We start from the raw sequence: 19452 nt of genomic DNA, 5'->3' as shown, positions 1-19452 counted from the left end.
GTTTAATTTTTCTTTGACAGTTTTTCCTTTGGGCAAGTACTGGCCCAACTTATCTCATCTATAGCTCTTTCTTGGGTCCTCTTGCATTCACACTGCCCAGGAAACAAGTGGGTGGACTTAACCTATGGGTTAACACGAGGGTTATGGCTTGCCTCTATTATTCTAAGGTATGTATCATCCCCGATTCAGATACTACACTGATATAAGCTACATAAACGCATGCAATAAATTAGCAGGAAAGTTTGGCGTGGGCTGAGACAAGGTCATTGGAATGGGCTGCCAAGGCTGTCTTCCCCCACACCAGCAGCAGGTCTGTCTCTTTACATAGCTTCTATCTATGTACATCCATGCATAGATATATCTGTTTATACAGCTAATTGGCTTTCTAAATCCAGAGTATCTTACACTTTCCGCAAGTACAGTAAAGAGATTTCTCCAGGTGTGAACTTCATTTTTTGTAGTTCTGGCTCTTGGTGCCCCTGGGAGGCAAGAAGAGAGTTTGAGACCAGAACTGCAAGACATTGGGTACAGCAGGCCCAGAGAAGGTCAGATGGGTTACACTGGGGCTGCTCTCCCACGAGAGACTGCCACACCTCACGCCAGACAAGTGAAGCAGACAATCCTGTAACTGGCGAGGGCAGAAATTCAGCAGCCACTCATATTTTGGAAGCAACAGGTCAGGAGTTCTTTGTCTTTTTTCTCCCTCTTCTCAGTGGGATAAAATGAAATATACAGGACTGTCCTCAAAAGTTTAGTGACAGAAAAATAGGGAAAAAAACTTCATAGATCAAGACTCTTCATCCTCAGGAAAAGGAGATGTAAAACTTAATCTTGCATACCCACAGAAACCCCTAAATACACTTCTTGTGGATATCCAGTGCTCCTAACGCAGCACCTGACTTTGCTAAGGGGCTCATGAGACAAACTGCTGCTGTAATTAAAGACTGAGCAACTAGTATTAACTGCTCGTATTTTTAGCAGCGTGTTGCAGCAGTTGATAGAATGCCACATCACCAGCTTTTGGATTACACCGGCAGTCTCAGGCTAGAAGAGATATTAACAGATATTCATCTGCCCCTGCAGATTGTCATCCTGCTGCCTCTTCATGTGAAAGAAAGAAATAGGTGGTAGGCCTGAAATCCCTCAAAGAGGAGCCTGTTAGTGTGCAAGAGTGGCTTCACCAAGGGCAGCGTGGCTGTGTCGACACTGAGCAGAAGCCTTCAGAATCAAGTGTGCCGGCTGTCCCTGCTAACTGCTGAAGTGCCTTCAGGGGGACAAGCTGTTGGACCAGGGGTGAAAGCACAGGTGCATCCCCTCTTGTCACAGTTTTAATGTAAAGATCGTAGAGATATTTTGAAGCCCAATTTGACAGGAATAAAAAAGCAATGCGTTAGCATATCAGCGATCCACAGAAGTATCACAAAACATGAATAAAACTAAGAGGGCAAAGGTGTAAATATAAATGTCCTTGTTGGTTTATTGTTCTTTGTATGTAAGAAGCTTTATTGTACAACTTACACAACTTTAAAATGGAAAATGGTTAAAAATGTTTACAAAAAAGCATGTCCTTAGAAAATTATGCTAGCAAAAACATCAGGAAGAGGGAAGCAAAAACAAATCTTCAGTTCAGTGTGCAAACATTTTATAAAAATAGAAATACTAACTCTACAGGTAGCATTTCATGATAAATTATTTAAATAGCGTATCTACACAATTATGTGATTAACTATTACAAGGGCAATGAGAAAAATAATTTATAAAAATACAAGCAACGGTATACAAGATGACAGAAAAAAAAATATAACACAACATTAGAAATTGTATTTGACATTTGTTTTTTTGTTTTTTTTTTTTTCCAATGCCATTTCCTTACTGGGAATACATTTTCTGCAAAGAAATTTTGACTATGTACAGCATTAACTTTAGTACTACAGTAGCTTTAAAGTTTATTAGACATTTGAACTCTGCTTAATCCAAAGGTTTTTCTCAGTCACACAACAATGAGGTAATATTTGTACGTAAAACTTTCACTGTGTTCATTTCTTCTCCTTTTTTTGAAAAGACAAGGAAATGTTATAGGTATAAGGATGCTGCCCCTTCTGTTGGGGAAAACAGTCTTCTGTTAGTGTACATCAAGCCCTCTCCCTCGTTTGCAAGGAGCTCCTGAAATTCTGTCTGGTCCGTGAAGGATTCCTTTTGCAGCTGCACATTGCAAGTTACAATAATTAGTGTGCAGTGGCACAAAGAGCCCATTCGAACAGTTACTGATTGCAGACATTGTGCCCCTCTCTGCAAGCTCCTCAGGGCAGGTATTCTGGTTTCGCGTCAGCCCCACTGACCAGTGGTAAAGCGCTGCAGACACTTCCCAGCACTTAATAACCACTAAGATGTTAAACGGCATTCCCTCATCTCTAGCGCTATGCATGGGAGACAGGAATGGCTACCATCTGAAGGGACTTGAGTTCTAGCTCTGGGGAACAGTTGCCTGCCAGGCTACAGCCTGCCTTGCACAAAGGAAGGAAAAGCCAACACTGAGCTCAGACTGAGAAAAACAAACATCCCAATCCCCACCCTGCCACTTTTCCCTGTGCCTCAAAGCCTTTATGGGAAAGTTGCTCTTTGTAACAAATACATCACCATTATCTGCTCCAGACAAGAGTTTTTCCTCAACTAAAACCCCTCTAGTTGCAATATAGAACAGAGTTAATAAATAATCTGTATTTACAATCTTACAGTCATGAAGACTTGTAACAATGATTAGGTGGATAGTCTTGACGCATTTCTTGTTGTTTTAATCAATAATCCCTCAGTCATTATAACATCAAGGATATGTAAAAATAAATATTTTACAATTTCAGCATTTTATCTACAGGCCCCTTCCCCTCCCCTCCAAAGAAGCGAGGGGTTTAAAGCGTCTATGGCATGTAGAAAAGGAATGTTTTCATTACTATTGTTTTTGTGCCTTTTTAACCATAGAGAGTGAAGCACATGCTGGTTTCCTGAAGGACAGCACAGTGCTAGCTGAGATGGCGGTGCTTTCTGGCACCATATCTGAAAGAAAACGTTTAAAGGTAAGAAAGATCTGCATCTAATCAGGAACAAACAGAATCTAATTGCAAATCCCAGTTCTCCCAAAGCTGGTGTGGTCCAGTGTGCCAGTTTTTATCTTCTTTCCCTTTCCCACCATGGAAATCAGTTTTAGGATCTCTGTTTTGTCCTGTGTAATAGAACAGCTGATCTAGCTCACCACAAATAAGAGTAAAAGGCTGTGTTTTCATCTGAAAGATATGACATATAGAACGATAGTAATTTCTCCAAGTTAAACAGATGTAAACCAAGGTAGCGCAACCCTCATTAAAAAAATTCCTCTCCCCCATTAAGAAAAGACTTAGAGTTCACCCTCCCACCCAAAAACCCTTTTCCCCACACAATGAAAGGTCTTCAGTTTAAGTAGTCCACAGCACATCCAAAGATGTTCTTTTTACAAAATGCTACTCCATGGGACCTCCAGTTAGAGAGGCAGTGACACTGCACTGTGATAAACAGCAAACAAATGTCTTTCCTACTGAAAGAAGTGTGCTTGTTCAGTGAAGACAATTCTCATTTGCAAGACACATTTGTTTCCTTCCACTTCAGCAGAGGTCAGATACCAAGTATGTTCTCACTTTCATTCTCTCAAAAGCATTCTCTTGAGGCAGGTCATGTGTTTTGAGTCCACATTTACGCAGAAAGAAGAAAGGAAGGAATAATATAATGGTCCCAGGATTTGTAAGGCTAAACGTTTCAGAAGGTGCAATACCAGCATTTTTAAATAGTCTCTGGATCCAGTAACCTTGTGATTATGGATCTGTGAAAAAGAAAAAATAAGATATTTAAACATTTCTGTGTATTATGCATGATTATGTCTAAGACATTAATCCCTAGAGACATTTGTAAAGAGCATATTGGTAAAGAAAACTGAAAGTGCTTAGGTACTTTCTTGAGTTAGACTTTAGAATCTAGTCTGTGTAACCAGTATATAATGAAGACACAATTTAAGACGACTGGGGCACCTGGAACTAGTCATATGACCTTATCTCCACTGAACCGCAGAGTACAGTATATGGACAACCTTCTACTTTGCTTGCTTCTAAGCAAATCAGTTTTTTGCATGTCAGACACTACTCTCTTGCTCGCTAAAGTCATTATTTTGCATTTTCACCTTGGACTTTGTCAGCTGTGTTGATTCATTCTAGTCAGGATTTTAAAGGAGATCCAAGTTCCAGATACGAAATGCACCTTAACATGGTTTCCTGATACTTTGAAATAACAGGATAGAAATACACTTAAATTTTATGCATTTAAAATTTTAACTGTGAAGAGTTTATCAAGAAAGATCACTTTTTCTCTTAGCTTCTGTTTCTTCATTGATCCTTTCTATTTTTCTTGAGAGCAGCTTTCTTGAACTGTTTCATTTATATGGGATCTCTTAAATACAATATCTCCCTTACCTCTGCATTCATATTTAAGATCTGAGAAGAACACCATTTCTTGAGAGAAGACAAATAATCCTAGCCGACCACCAGCATAGGTTTTATCATAAATGGGTCCTGAGTCTGCCATGATTTTCTTCCCTTCATACATTACAACCCTACGAAGAGACAACACGTCACTCATCTTTGACAAGCTTCTGTTAGGTTTATCTTTACAGACATCCACTTTCCTTGTGATAATTACTTAAGATAAAAGGATGATGCTCACCTGATGTAACCGGTCTTTGGTCTGTGGCTAAGGCGCCATCTGTATGCAGTGAAGTCTTTCCAGCCTATGTGACGAGGGTCATGCCACAGAGTTCTCACCTAGGAAAGAATATTTTTTTATTAACCAAAGGCCTGAGATAACACAGCCATTATTTTGACATGCAGGTGCCTTGAGCATCATCATTATGACTAGTACAGACTTAAAGTAAGTCATTAGGCTCTGTAACGGGGTCTTTTGAAATCAACTGCATTTGAATTTACTTTTAAATATGTAAATAGGAAGCTACACCACAATTCCAGAAACAATTGATTCACTGCTGCGGGAAAGCTTGTCTGCAGCATAAAATCCTGTTAGTTTTGTACAGTATTTTGAATGGTTTGGAGTAATTACAGAGTTATTGGTCTTTGCCAAGAAGACTATGCCATACTGATCAGCATGTGCAGACCCCCTGTAAGTCTCTAACAGCCTGCCTTACAGTGCAGAAGAGCAGGTTATCAGAGTGCCACTCTTACCTGGCCAGGAGTGTTTCCTGTGTGCCACAGAGCATTACGAAGGTGTTCTCCCGGGCCAGTGGTGGAATTCACAACTTTGATGGAGAGACCCGAGTAGCCTTGAGCTTTAGTTGGTGTGGAGTCCCAGTAAGACTGGGTGATCTGCTTCCACATGACAACATAGAAACGACTGCTAGATTGGTAGCCAAATACAAAGCCAGCATAATCATCATCCCTTTCTGTATTGATGAAGAAGGTGCCACTGAAGTCCACAGCATTGAATTCATCAAAACCTATGGGGGTATTAAGGGAGAAAGTTTTAGGCATTGCTCTTTTGTGATTCTTAAACAATTCCTTAATAATTTCTCAGATTCTCCCTTCCCTGCCCACTCCCCCAAACCAAAAACTAACAACAGTGTAATGCCTGTTAGAGTTAAAATTGTCTCTTACCAACTGCAAGGCCAGGGTCACAGTTGACTGTCTGAACCAGTTCTTTACCCTGGTGACGAACCACCCAGTTTGGATCATTTTGGGATGTTCCTTTGGGATCCAGGGGAATCATCTGAAATCTTCTGAAATCAGTCTCACTAATGTCCACATTTTCAGGGCAGATATCATCTATGTCTGGCACATTGTCATGGTCAAAGTCATCTTTGCAAGCATCTCCACGTCCATCACCTACAGGACACAAGTAATTTCACCACTGTATCACCATTGTTTGCTTCCAAGTCTTACAACTTGAATTTGAAATCTTAATTGCAGATGTGACTGCGCAGGTGCTGCCAGCAGACACGCTACAGAAACCACAACAGCTACTGTATAAATGCCCCTTTGCTCCAGCCTGATAGTGATTTAGGAATAAGTTGTGTATGTGGCCATTTTCACATTGCTGTTTACTCCTGAGAAGCACTATAAGAACAGTATAGACATTCTATCTTTTTATTACTTGTAGGTTTTGTCCAACAATAATGTAAAAAAAAAAAGGCATCAAGCTATTGGAAGATACTCTTAGAATGTTACTGGCCATCTTACCATCAGAATCAGCTTGATCTGGGTTGGCAACCAATCTGCAGTTGTCTTTGTCATCAGGGATACCATCATTGTCATCATCATGGTCACAGGCATCACCTTTTCCATCCTTGTCATGGTCAGCTTGATTGGCATTGGGCACATAGGGGCAGTTATCAAGATTATTTTGATGGCCATCTTCATCTATGTCCTGGTTATTGTCGCACTGATCACCTATGCGGTCAGAATCAGTGTCTTCCTAAGTAAGGGAAAAAATAAAGAACATTTAAAAAAGCCACTTAAAAAGAGGCTGAAATAGGAGTCTGAACAGCTAGAATTAATTGGGATTTCTGCTTGCTTTAGCAAGAGCCAAGATGGATGTAGTGAGGCATTAGGATTAATACACTCTTACAGCTGCCCATGCTAACTGCTTTTGGGCTGCTTTCATTGCCCTGGTTTTAATTTGAATCCACAGCAGCAGAAAGCAGTGTGGTCATCAGCTTCTCTTCTCCCTTCTGCCATGTGACTCTTCTGTCACTAGTCTGCCATACCAGACACAGGGTACTTTACTTCCCACCTTCACTGGCACCTCCCTGGTTCCAAGGGTCAGATAAGGATAATGCTACTCTGTACCTACCCAGTAGAGACTGTAACATTAAAATATAGTCTACCAAGTCTTGGTTTTACCTTTCACACCATGTCATAATTTTCTTTATCATAAAAGCTGATAATGCTCTCCATGCTCCCTGACTCATCAGTCAAGATGGTTATTCCCTTAAGTGGTCAAAGACTGCATGAACTGCTGGGCTTGCTGATCCCATATTTTAGTCAGTCATTTGCTTAGTCACCTTCTGAAATAAAAGGAGAATCCAGGCATCCTGAAGTTGCCTCAAGGTTTAGTCTAGTAGTCTTGTCACTACTGGTGGATGACCTTGGTATTTAGCGTAGGCAGAAGGCATACCACACAGTTTGAATAGCCACTCATTCTGTCATTGAAATCTAATATCTCCACTTCTAGAACTTGATTAGAAAAGTGTCTGAAAAACGTTTAGACTTATATTAAGATCTCAAAGTGCTAAAAGAAACGTTGCCTGTAAGTCATGGAGAAGAAAGTAGAAAGAATCTTCAGGCACTTTCCACCCTAAGGTGGGGAAGTAGTGAAGCAAGTGACAAAGACTAAGAAATTCTATATTATCTGTTAAAATCCTTCAAGTAACACTGCTTTTAGGCTCTATGACCACACTACACTGGATTCCACTGATTTGCAACAGCTTTTCTAGCCCTTCGGACATTCTGATTATGTCCCTGAAGCTATTAAACTTAAAGCCTGTGCCATCCTGTCAAGTACAAGGCTGTATCTACTTCTGCCTTCAAATGTTTTTGAACCAGTAAGTTGTGAGAGGCTGGATTCCCCCACAGGTTTTAAGTGTCAGAATATGCCTTTTCCTTAAGAGAAAAGTAACGTGTGCTGCCTTCAACTTACTGTTAGAAAAGTTATATTTCAAAATGCAGCTGTTTCAGCCTTAAGGACAAAGGTCAAAGAACAACTTTGTGTTTAAGTGAAGACAGCACTACAGGCTAGGTGGGTACTTCTACCTACCTAGGTTACGTACAGTGCTCCCAGGAATTTCATATCCTTACTATGAGAATCTCCACAACTGACAAACCTAAGAAATGTTTAGGAGGCAAGTACATGCAGTAGTCTCAGAGATCTTCACTAGAGTTACTTTTCAGAAAATACCTAGCACCTGTTTGAACTGTGAGGGCATGTTATTTGATACAGGCACCATTTGGCAAATTAATAAGAATGATTTGTGACAAGCCAAATTAAAGCTGTAACTTGTTCAAATGTTTTCTAAACTACATAGCATACTACCTTTTTATACTATCAGCCTTCTATTTATATAATGCAAATCCCTTACCTGGTCAGGATTGTGTTCCAGTGGACAGTTATCACACTGATCTCCCACACCATCCAAGTCTGTATCCCTCTGGTCTACATTGTAGACATATTGGCAGTTGTCCCTTTCATTAAGGACCCCTACAAAATTAAGGAGAGTTCATGAATGAAAGTCAAATGTTTAAATGCTGCAAAGGACTGTATAAAGCCAGCACACACTTAATAAATTTCTGAAAGCATTTTGAGCAGCATTTGAAAGCTCTGAAACTTGACTCATCACTAGCTCTGCCACACGCTTCTGTTCCTACTGCCTGTGCGAGCAGAGCTAGAATTTAACTGTGCCAAAACGTGTATATTTCAAAGTGAATTTCCATTAGCTATAATTGTTACTTCAGTAGTCTTTATATCCTGAGACCACTAAAGCAGAACTTTCGGGTATTCAGGGATGAAGTTCTGGTAGGAAATTCGTGGTACATTTGATCAATTTGTGATTGGAAAACCATCTAAAGGCCTGATTAGAAGCCACCTACCATCTCCATCAATATCCACTGCACAGGCATCTCCTTCTCCATTGTTGTCAGTGTCAGTTTGATCAGGGTTGTGATTGTAGGGGCAGTTATCACACCGGTCACCAACATCATCCCTGTCATAGTCATACTGCTGTGGGTTGTAGATGAACGGGCAGTTGTCCTGCAAGAGCGAGAAAGAAGTCAAGCTTTAAAAAGAGTCAAAGTAAAGCTTAAACCAGATTCTGCTTATGCTTTTACCACTATATGAAAGGAGAAATGAAAGGCAGGGAAACAGTTAAAACTGGAATGCTTCTATCTCAAAACACCCCACTGCCTGCATGAGTGTAGGAACAGCTGAATAAAGATGAAGATTCACTTCCAAAGCTCAACCAGCTGCAGAAAGTTTGCCTGCATAGTTATGCATATCTAAAGGTTTCTAGGATAGCTGTCAGTGCCAGCAATTTCCTATGGTCCCCTTTTAAGATTAAGGTCAGAAGCTAGACCCCAGCCTTAGGAAGGGGAATGGGAGAGCTACATTCTCAAAGGCTGTTCTTTCGTGGTGTCTTACCCGGTCATCAGGAATACCATCATCATCGTCATCATTGTCACAGGCATCACCAATCCCATCCTTATCGTAGTCTTCCTGCCCAGAGTTGGGCAGATTAGGGCAATTATCCTAGATAAGGACAAAGCACACAGATGTGTTTACTCCTGGTGTGATTACAATATTGATTTTAGCAGGTAACATCTAATCATTAGGCAAAATAACAGCAGCTCAATCAGGCAGGTGTAATCTTACTGTAGTTCTCTCAGTTTTAGCTAGTCATTACTGTGAGGATATCTTAGAAAGCCATAACTCAAATAATTTTTAAAACAAAGATTTGGCCACTTTTGAGAATCTCACCCTCTTTTTCTTCCCCTGAAAATGGATATCTGTCAGAGCAAAGCTGATACAGGTATAGCCTGAACTAGATTCTTCCTAGAGCATTTATAACAAACATTTATAATTGTGTCAGGCTTCAATTTTCCCCCATATTGCAGGAATATCTAGAGCAACAGCAAGAGCCTCCTAGCAATACCTTGACAATGGTATCCCTACACAGAGGGATATTTTACCAGTTTTATTTGCAGAGAGGATAGTTTAATAGCTCTAACTAGACAGGTTGGAGGTATAAAGCAAGCCTCTAACATATTTTGTATATTTTTCAGATAGACAGGTTGTTATTATGGTAGATGGAAAAACAGGATAAACTTACTTTTTTACAGTGGTAAGTGGCATTGGCAACACAAACAAGGTTCTCATTTGGCCATCCATCCAAGTCAGTATCTTCTCCGCAGATTATGCCGTTGCCAGCATAGCCTGGTTTACATTCACAACGATACATGGGGTCACTGAAGTGGCCAAGGTAATTGCATTTGGCATTCTTGTTGCAGTCATGTGTTCCATCTGTGCATGGATTACGTGGCTTGCAGACCTAGAAGACCACACAGAAATTAAATCCACTGGAAACATATTTTTATCCCTCCTTTTCTCCCAGAGTTTCAAATAAAACATGGACAATACATGCTTGTTTTGATCAGAGATCCTTCAATGGGAAAAAAAAAAAGAGAAAAACCTCATACATTACTTCCTTCCACTCCCCAAATCCAGTAGCAGTCTTAGCACTAATTATTATTTTTTCTTGTTTAAACCTTATTTATTTTCAAGTGAAACCAAGCACGAAAGTAAGCGAATACTGATTAAATTACTCCCCTAAAATTATGTGTAACATCTGAACCCCCCATGGCAGAGGACAGTGATTTTTAAAACTCATTTTGAACTCCAATAGAAACTGCTTAATGCTCCTCCTGTTCTGAGTCACAGAGGATGGTGTTTTATTAAATGTACAAAGTCCTTCCCTGAAACGCATAGGTGCTTTCTGTTGTTTAGAAACTTAATGAGATTTCATAACCCAGAACAGTTCTCAAGTTGACAATACCTGTTTGTTAGCCATGGCATCCTCAACACTGCGACCGAATGGCTGTGTCCCAGTGAAACGCGGTGGACAAGGCAGACAGTTGTACCCAGGTTCAGTATTCTCACACCTGTGCACTCCGTTGAAGACAAAGCAGGCATCAGGAACCTCTTTGCACTGAAATACAAGAGTTTGAGATAGATGAGAACAGGGGTTAGCGTTATGAAACGCTGGGATTTTATTCTCCCTTCCCATTTTCTTCCACTCCCTTTCAAGAAGCAAACTGTAGTCTTCTTACCTCATCAATATCTTGGCAGTGGACACCATCACCATGGTAGCCAGCAGGACAGGCACCACACTTCCAGGAACCATCAGGGGAGCTGGTACACGTAGTCCCTGCAAAGCAGGGATTGGACAGACACCCATCTGAAAAAACAAATAAGGAAGTGTTAAGATGAGAGATGCTTACCATGCTACTACAATACTGTATTTGGCCAATATGCCAGTTTAAAATTGCATAGCAGTTGTGTTTTACAGACATATGTCAAATATTTTTAATCAGTATTTGCAGGATTGTCCACAACCTTCAGATGTTTATGGGACAGGACAACAGATACTCACCAATTGGACAGTCCTGTTTGTTGCAGACCTGAGTCCCTCTAGCTTCACCTACGCATGTCTTCCCACCATACTGAGGCTCAGGGTTATTGCAGAGACGGCTACGTTTTTGAAGTCCTCCTCCACATGTCACTGTGCAAGCATCCCATGGAGACCATGGTCCCCAGTTGCCATTAACTAAAGGGAGACAGAAGTTAGAAGACATGTATGGCTTTAAATTTGGTGCTACAACTAGTTTCTACCTTCCTAAGGACTATTACTTTTGTAGTGAGAGCACTTCAGACATTGTTCAGACATAAATAACAGAAGGAATGGATAGAATTAATGGAAGAGCCACAGAAAACAGTGTAGTTTCAGCTGAAATTAACCTGTGAGGTTTTACCTAGCCCACCTCTAAGGTTAAAGAGAGAACATTACTAGAAATAGATTATATAGCAGCTACTCAGGAAGTTCACTGTTTAAGCTACAGAACAGTAGTTACCACCTGGACACACTTACTTGGGCAAGGATCTTTCTGGCAGGATTTGTTTTCTCTTGCCTCACCCTCACAAGGTTTGCCATTCAGCTGCGGTACTGGAGAGTTGCACAGACGAATTCTAGTGATGATGCCCGTGCCACAAGTGACAGAGCACGATGACCATGGTGACCAGTGACTCCAGCCACCATCCTGTTTAACTACAGGAGAGAGATGTCTGTTAGTAATAGAGTTTCTGGAGAACAGATTTCAGCTGCACAGCACCTAGGACATAGCTAGTACCAGAACAGTACCAGAGACTCCATATATATTTGGTAGTCTCAGCACTGTCACAGATCAAGTTGTTTTGTCACTAGAGAAGTCGCAGACCTAAACTGGCCTCAAATTTTGTCCTGGGAGCAGTGCCCAAACATGCCTATTTACTGCATTAACAATCTGCTCCCCTTTACCTTATTGATGGAAGTCCTTAAAGCTAGAAGCCAGTGCTCCACCCCAGTGACAGAGCTACGCTGTAATCTTTACTGTTAACATTAAGCCAATGAAAATGGCCTGTGTTTTATTACCAGTGTGAGTAGATTAAGTACTTACATCTCTTATCGCACTCCTGAAGGTGGCAGGTCCGAGTCTGTACAGAAGACCCTTCACAGCGGTTATTGAGACTGTCACAGGATCGCCCTCTCTGTTGAATCCCATTCCCACAGGTCACAGAACATGAAGTCCATTCAGACCAAGGAGACCATCCATCATCTGCGTAGTCGCTAGCTGCAGAGGGATGCAGTTCCGTTACAGCTCTGAATATGACTCCAGGTATGTGTTTTTCAATAGCCTTTTCTCCCACCCCTCTCTCCACAAAAAAAAAAGAAAGAAAAGGATACAACTGTCCTCAAAAGTCACCTGCATCTTCCTTTCTTGTACAATACAAGACAAAGGCCATGAACTCAAAAGTTGCAGTGCTCACATGCATCACCTAAGTGATTAACCTCAAAGAGGCATCAGGCTAACCTTACTCCAGTGGTGCAAGGTTATATCCAGTTGTGGTATAGTTTAGAGCAGCATGTGTCTAGCTGGATGAAGCCAACTGTATAGAAGTGTGAAGGTATTAAGTACTTACGCCAGCATCGGGGGCAGCACTCTCCATCAGGCACAGTGGCATTGGAACAAGGCATGAGAGGACAGGACACTTTCCGGCATATAGTGGCAGAGTTCTATAAAGAATTGTGAGAATTGCAATAAGCAAGCGGAATATAAATGATGTCTGGAGTCTGGTTAAATGATAAAGAAATCTTTTCTGCAGCACTTAAAGACTCAATAGCACTTCTAACGCACAGACCCTTGTATTTAGAGCTAATACAACCCAAGGGTACTCCCAGGTAATTTTAGTCAAACTTCATCTCATTCCCATTCTCACTCATTTTTCAGTCAAGAGGGGAAGTATTTTGGTTTTGCAGAAGTTGATCGAGAGTAGCTACCAGATGCCAGCTAAAGTAAAAGACTATCACGTGATATCCAAAGTACAAGGTCAGGCTTCAAAGGAATGAAACAAGAATGAGGGAGAAGCCAACTTTCTTTTCAGTTAATATGGATTTAAGCTGATTATATGGTAGAGATAAAATAAGTTCAGTGGACTCTGCTCAAGAGCCATGAAATCTATAACTTGTACTTAAAAGTCTTTGATCTTTAAGCCAAGCAGGCAGGGTAAGAACACCCACCTCCAATCTCAATGAGAACTAAAGGGCAGCCCATAGTTTTGCCTCTAGAAGGTAACTGCTTGGTCAGAAGAATGCTCTCATGATTCCTATTTTAATCTCCCCAAGCAAGCGACCGCATTAAGACAATAACAGCTGACATTGAGTAAGAGGGTTGGTATGAAAGAGGCAAATGCAGAAGTCACAGTATCATTTGCTGACTACAAGACAAAAGACGCAGACCTGTAGAAGCAGACGCAGAACTTTGTGAGATGCCTCGAATTGCACATGTACAAATACTCAGCCTTTAGTTTCTAAACAGAGGCAGGCTAGTTAACCCACTCTTCAGTAGACTGGTGCTCCGAGATGCTTTTGCTAAGGTATATTTAGAGTTAAAGGCAGCAAGCAATGAGTTTAAAGAAACTCTGTCTATTTTGGTGTACTTTTACAACATTCCACAGAAGCGGAACACAAAGCATAAACATCTTGCCAGGTGATCCTGGGATTTAAACAGCTAAACTGAAATCTGTAAGGGATTGCTGTTCCTTATAATCTGTAACAGCTAATAGGACACAGCTAGAAGCATTTGTTAGATGAATAAAAACCCTGTAAATTTGTTAAGAGCCTTTACCGAGTACTGGAATGTCTTTTCCTACTAAGCCATCAGGAGGTTCAGTGGGGACAGAAGGTGGATCTAAACTATTCCAGGGGACAAAGCTGATGATAGTACTATAGATTTATTCCACTGATGACGACGACTTTTAGTTTACTCATGGACCCATGTAAAGAATACAGGCATCCCTCAAATTCAGGAATTAAGTGTGCTAACAGCTGTATCAGAGTGATATTTTGTATCATTTTCTGGATTACTGCTGTTGTAACACTGTATGAAAGCTGCATTTATACCAGAGATCTAGTAGGATGAAATGAACTGAATAATTCTCTGGCTACTGTCATATGCCCAGTTCTGTGTAGGATTCACTCTTTCTAACAAAGAATGTCATTTAGAAAATCCTGTTAATTTCAACTCATGAATTTATATACAGAGGATTTATGAATGTAGGGAATCTTACCTGGCAGGTACATTCAGTGCAGCTGTCAATAGTCCATTCCTCTTTATTTTTGTGCAAGATGCCATTGTGAATGCATACTCCAGGAGTGATCTGGACCACTTTGGCAATCAGTTCATTTTCTTCAGTCTTAAGGGGAGGTGGAAAGGGAGGAGGGGCAGGGGAGAGAAGCAGAGAGAAGGTATTAGTAAGTTAATACAGAAAACACCCTTTTCCACAGAAGTCATGGAGTAAAGTTATTACTGTTTATACAGGCTCTCAAAGGGCAGGTTATAATTCATTCACTAAGTGCCAGTTAATGAAAGGTGCCATGAATTTAACCAACACTCACCACTTTGCGAACTCTGTCTTGAAGTGTTGTAACCATGGACCGGAGCCCTTGCAGTTCCACAAACATATTTGTTAGTTCATCACAGGAAAAACCACAGACTGCTTGGATGTCCTTTGTTTTATGGCCAATGTAATTAGTGCGGATAGCTGGGCTGGAACCATTGATGGGGTTGTCCAAAGTAATGATTGCACTAGTGGCTAAGAGACAAAAACACACATAAATGCATTTTTTACCACGTGCATTTATCATTCCAGGGTAACACCTGCTAAACAGCTGCCACCAGATTCATTAGGGTGCCTGCAGAAATGTAATCTTATTTCTCATGCAATGTGGATTTGCATGTCAGCATACTTCTGAGTTCTGTTTCAACTTGTCTTTCTAAGGTAACGAGGAATCTTATTTTTAATAGGTCATTGGATTCAGCAGATTGCAAACTTACAGCTGGAGCAGCCTTTGTTCCTCAGGATAGTTTCCAGAGTTGTTCCAAACACAAACCGCACATTCTGCAGCAGTCCCTGTGGACAGAGGAAGAATTACAGCTACTTGCAGTGACTGCGAGGGAAAGAAGTACAACTTGCATGAAGAGAGCCTGGAGGCGCTTACGGTCACATAAGATCATTATGAGTAATTTCATGACAGACAGATAGCAAAGTGAAATATGTTACTTTATTCTTCTTAGTGATAACAAGCCCTGCTTCCTAACATTCTCAGCCTTGACCACAAGGATCTGGCAACTCTCCAGGCAGGAAGGAACCCATGAATTTCCGAATCTCGTATAAGAACCTGAGCAATGAAGCTACAACTAGCTTCAGTGCCTTCTTATTGCTGCAGAAAGTCCTATCGCTGCAAATCTAATGCTTCACCCTTCAAATTCCATTATTAAAGTTTAGTAGATTTAGAGGTGGTCCATATCAGATGGACACAAACTAGTCAGTGGTGGAACCCTTTCTCCATGTTACCTGTGTCTTTGTAGCTATTTAGGCTGGTTGAGTAGCTAATGCACCTTCAAGGCAGATGACTGAAAATACTAGGCAAAAATGTAAGTGAAATTCTTACCTGGAAGTTGTCATTGACTCCCCCTTTGGCGATACGGAGCCTGGCACTGCTGGCCAGGTCCCTACTGAAGATGTTCTGGATGGGGATGTCCAGTTCAGCATTCTCCATTTTCTCGCACCCTACATAGAGCTGAGCCCGGTCCTCCTGCACAAACAGGGTGATATTCTTCCAGTGTCCTGTAGCTAGCAAGGCATCCTCCACCGACACTAACTGCTGCTTGCCATCACCAGAAAGGCTCAGGTCCAGGGTGCCTGCCTTGCCATTCGATACTAGACTGAAGACATGACCAGAGCCATCTTTCTGTTCCACGGACAGCAGTGTGCCTCTACTCTTCTTGGCTTGCCGGAGAGTGGCCAGGAGGATGAAGCCCTTCTCAGCATGGATGGCATCTAGTAAGTCTTGGAACTTGGAGTCAGGGACAGCAGGGATGCGACTGGCATCTTCAATGCGGTAAGCAGGGCTGGAGGATTCCGGTCCCTTCACCAGGTACACCCCGGGGGCCCGGCGCCCAGCTCCCTTGCGATTGAAGCCGATGAGTTCAAAGAGATCAAAGACGCTGTTATCATCACTCCTGGACTCTGCAGAGAGATCAGAACAAGCATCATGAGCAAGGGACAAGAAGAGGCTGAGCAGGTGCATACCTCCCAGGATTGCTTAACATATTGGCTGGCGGCGCATATCACACAAGGTACACTGCCTCACATCAGAGTGCAGACAGTCGCTCTGACGGTACGGCAGTCCCACCAGGAGCTGCTGTGCGGCAGTACATGTGCATTCTTGTACAGGAGCCAGTCAGCGCAGGAGCGCCAGGTACCCGCTGACTGACACACAAAGGTAGCAGCCGTTCTGGCACCTCATTAGGCTCTAGCCGAGGAGAAACAGACAGCAGAAGCCCCGACTGCGATATTCCTGTGCTAGGACACAGCGAAGTGAGTTTGCTCCATCCTGCAGGGTGACAGCAAGCACCGCAACCGCTTCTCTGTAGCGCCACAACAGCAGCCCACTGCCCCACTCCTTCTCCAGCAAGTTCCTAGATCACGTTCCCCTTTTCCTCTGCCCAACGCAGAGGTGGACAACCTCTGGAGACTCTGCACTTCTATTTCTGAACGTTACACAAATTCCACACCAGGGAAAGTTTCCTGCTCTAGCTGATGCTCACGTTAAAAAGTTTTTGTCCATCAACAGCTTTGTAGCCCTTCACCACCGAAGACAGTTTCAGCTGCCAACACAGACACCCTGGAGTGTCTTTTTTTTTTTTTTAATTTTTGCCTTTCCCCAACCACTCAGAGTACCAAACCTGCCGGCTCCCCAGGACAGAGCTGGTCTTACCTGCGGTGCGCTTGGCCTCCGCGGTGCTGAGCATGAGGAGGAGGAAGACAGCAGCCGTCGGCCCCATGGCAAAGGTCCGTCTCAGCGCCAGCCTGGGGACAGTCACAAGGAAGAAGGTCACAGCGCTGCCGTCGCACCCAGGACCGACCGTCCCGCCACCAGCGGCTCCTGAGGGCTCCCCGGGGGCAGGAGGGCTGCGCGGCGGGGACAGGGCAGGTGGCCTGGGAGGGGGCAGCCAGCGCGGCGGCCGCCGCTTCAGCACTTACCTCCGGGGAGAGCGATCCGGGCGGGCAGCGCCGGCCTCCCGCACCTTCGGGCACCGGCGGGTAATATCCTGGGGCAGCCCTCGACTGTCCCGGCGTGGGAGGGAGTGCGAGCGGCGGTGGCGGGTCCCGGTCGACGGTGTGGAGCGGCGCTGCCGGGGCACTGCGGGCGCCGGGCGCCGCGCGCGCCTTTAACGGGTGGCTCGCATTCCTCGGGGCGCGGCGGGCCAATCAGCGGCGGCGGGGCAGGAAACGGGAGGCGGGCGCCGGGCGGCTCGGCGGCCAGAGACAACTTTCCACGGGGGCCGGGGCGGGGGGCGGGACCGGGACCGCCGCCGCCGTCGTGCCCCGCCGGCCGGGGGAGCGGGCGGTCGCCGCGCCGCTCCTGAGGGGAGGTGCCGCGCCCGGCCGCACCGCTAGGGGGCGCCGCGCGAGCTCCCTTCAGGGCCTGTCCCGCGAGCTCCCTTCAGGGCCTGTCCGCCGCTCATCGGCCCCGCGGCGCCCTGACGCCTTCCCCGCCAGCAGCCGGGCCCTCGGGGTCCCCCTCGTCCCCCGAAGCTGCGGCGAACCGCGTTTGGCACCCGTCCCCCGCCTGTTCCGCTGCCCGCCCGGCCTCACAGCCCTGGCCTCCGGACCCTCGGCTGCCGGCCGCTCGCACCCGCCCTAGCCCCGCGCTGAGGGGAAGGGTGCCCGGGCCTGGCCGTGTCCGCCAGCCGGCCGTACCCCCCGGACACGCCAGGGAGGGCCGCAGCCCGTCGCAGGTGTCTGCCGGCGGCCCGGCCGGGCGCGGAGCCGAGGTGTGCCTCAACACCGTTACCTCCGGCTGTCTTGAGTGACTTCATGAGAGCAATCTTCACTTAATTAACTCAGTTCACTTAATGAAAAGCATCTCTTCCTGCTCGCGCTTTGTAATATGCGGCACACAGGGCATTGGGTCCACAAAAGTGGCAATAACGTGAAGGCTCGTTGGGTCTTTCTGCCCACCCTCAGGAAGGACGCGGGCTGAGTGGCCTGAGGGAAGAGGGGAGCGATGGCCGGGGAGGAAGGCGGCCGGAGGAACCGGGGAGCCTGGCGCCTTCCCCTTCCCTCTCCACTTGTCCTTGTCACTGGAGAAGGGTGCGTGGGGATGACCCTCGGGTTAACGACTTCACTTAAGGAATGAAGTGACTAATGCTGTCCTGCAGCTGAGAATCTCCTGTAGTGACTTTGTTTCATGAACAAAATGACTAACACTACTTCAGCCAAGAATTCCCCACGTAATTCGTATTTCAGGTAAGAGGAAAGCTTTTAAAGGTTAAAAAGGCAGGTTCTCTACGTCATGTCATACTCTGTACGACCAAAAGTGACTTGAGTGTGTGAAATGGCTTTGAAGTAAACGAATTCCAAAAATGGTTAATTCCTCTGCATTCCCCAGCTTTTGTGTGCTTGGCATGTGCTCCTGTGGAAAGCTGAATGTCAGTGAACGAGAAGGATCTCGTCAGGCGATTGCGTGTGTGGTGAGGGAAAATTGGAGTGAGCTTGGCAACCCTGCACAGTCACTGAGTTGGACTCTAAACTGAACCGTGTAAAACAAATCAGGCAGTCGGACTGCCTAATGTGTGAGGAGGCATTACCGCTCTACAGATTATCCCAGGAAATGCCTTGGGAAATTCTTGACCCAAAGAATGAGATAGCTTCAGAATTGTGTATATTAGGGTAAAGTCAAAATGATTGTCTGTCCTTTTTAATTTAAGAGATAGAGTATACGATCTGAAGTAGGCCTCTTTATTGTCTAATGAGTCATAGAAGAAAAACATCAAGTGTCTCAAAAAACTGAGAGAGAAGAGAGATGATGGTGATGATGAGAGCCCCTCTGGGAAAAAAAAATAAAAGCAAGAGAAAGAGAGAGAAAGAGACACTGACTGATCCTCCCTGGACAGGTCTAATTGACAGGTGGTTGTAATTCTTAGTGGTCCGCCACTAAGCCCTTTGTATACCGGTGAGTTTCTGTGATGGGTTGTCTCATGGAAGCCAAAGGGGCTT

At 44.1% G+C, this 19452-nt stretch overlaps 1 protein-coding gene across 1 annotated transcript; it reads right to left on the bottom strand.

Annotated features, from left to right (window-relative positions):
• Window positions 1–1453: 1453 nt before the first annotated feature.
• Window positions 1454–17582, bottom strand: THBS1 (thrombospondin 1). The gene is made up of 22 exons (XM_054200886.1): window positions 17434–17582; window positions 17168–17259; window positions 15839–16416; window positions 15222–15297; window positions 14783–14979; window positions 14455–14580; window positions 12808–12901; window positions 12285–12458; window positions 11720–11896; window positions 11225–11398; window positions 10902–11029; window positions 10628–10780; window positions 9905–10123; window positions 9217–9324; window positions 8670–8829; window positions 8162–8280; window positions 6264–6498; window positions 5682–5909; window positions 5253–5524; window positions 4741–4838; window positions 4491–4630; window positions 1454–3847 (listed from the first exon to the last, which is right to left on the bottom strand). The coding sequence occupies exons 2-22, from the start codon at window positions 17232–17234 to the stop codon at window positions 3840–3842; spliced, it is 3531 nt and encodes a 1176-aa protein (XP_054056861.1). The 5' UTR covers window positions 17235–17259; window positions 17434–17582; the 3' UTR covers window positions 1454–3839.
• Between the last annotated feature and the right edge of the window lie 1870 nt (window positions 17583–19452).

Source organism: Rissa tridactyla, chromosome 4 (assembly GCF_028500815.1).
Source record: "Rissa tridactyla isolate bRisTri1 chromosome 4, bRisTri1.patW.cur.20221130, whole genome shotgun sequence".
NCBI lineage: Eukaryota > Metazoa > Chordata > Aves > Charadriiformes > Laridae > Rissa > Rissa tridactyla.
This window is presented reverse-complemented; position numbering and strand designations above follow the sequence as displayed.

Bases quoted from the DNA above. Each gene is read 5' to 3' on its own strand.
- THBS1 (XM_054200886.1), bottom strand. From the start codon at position 17,234: ATGGGGCCGACGGCTGCTGTCTTCCTCCTCCTCATGCTCAGCACCGCG. The intron at 11,897-12,284 runs GTAAGTACTTAA...TCTCTCCTGTAG, and splicing joins TCAGGAGTGCGATAAGAGAT to TTAAACAGGATGGTGGCTGG. The intron at 11,030-11,224 runs GTGAGTATCTGT...TTGTTTTTTCAG, and splicing joins CAAACAGGACTGTCCAATTG to ATGGGTGTCTGTCCAATCCC.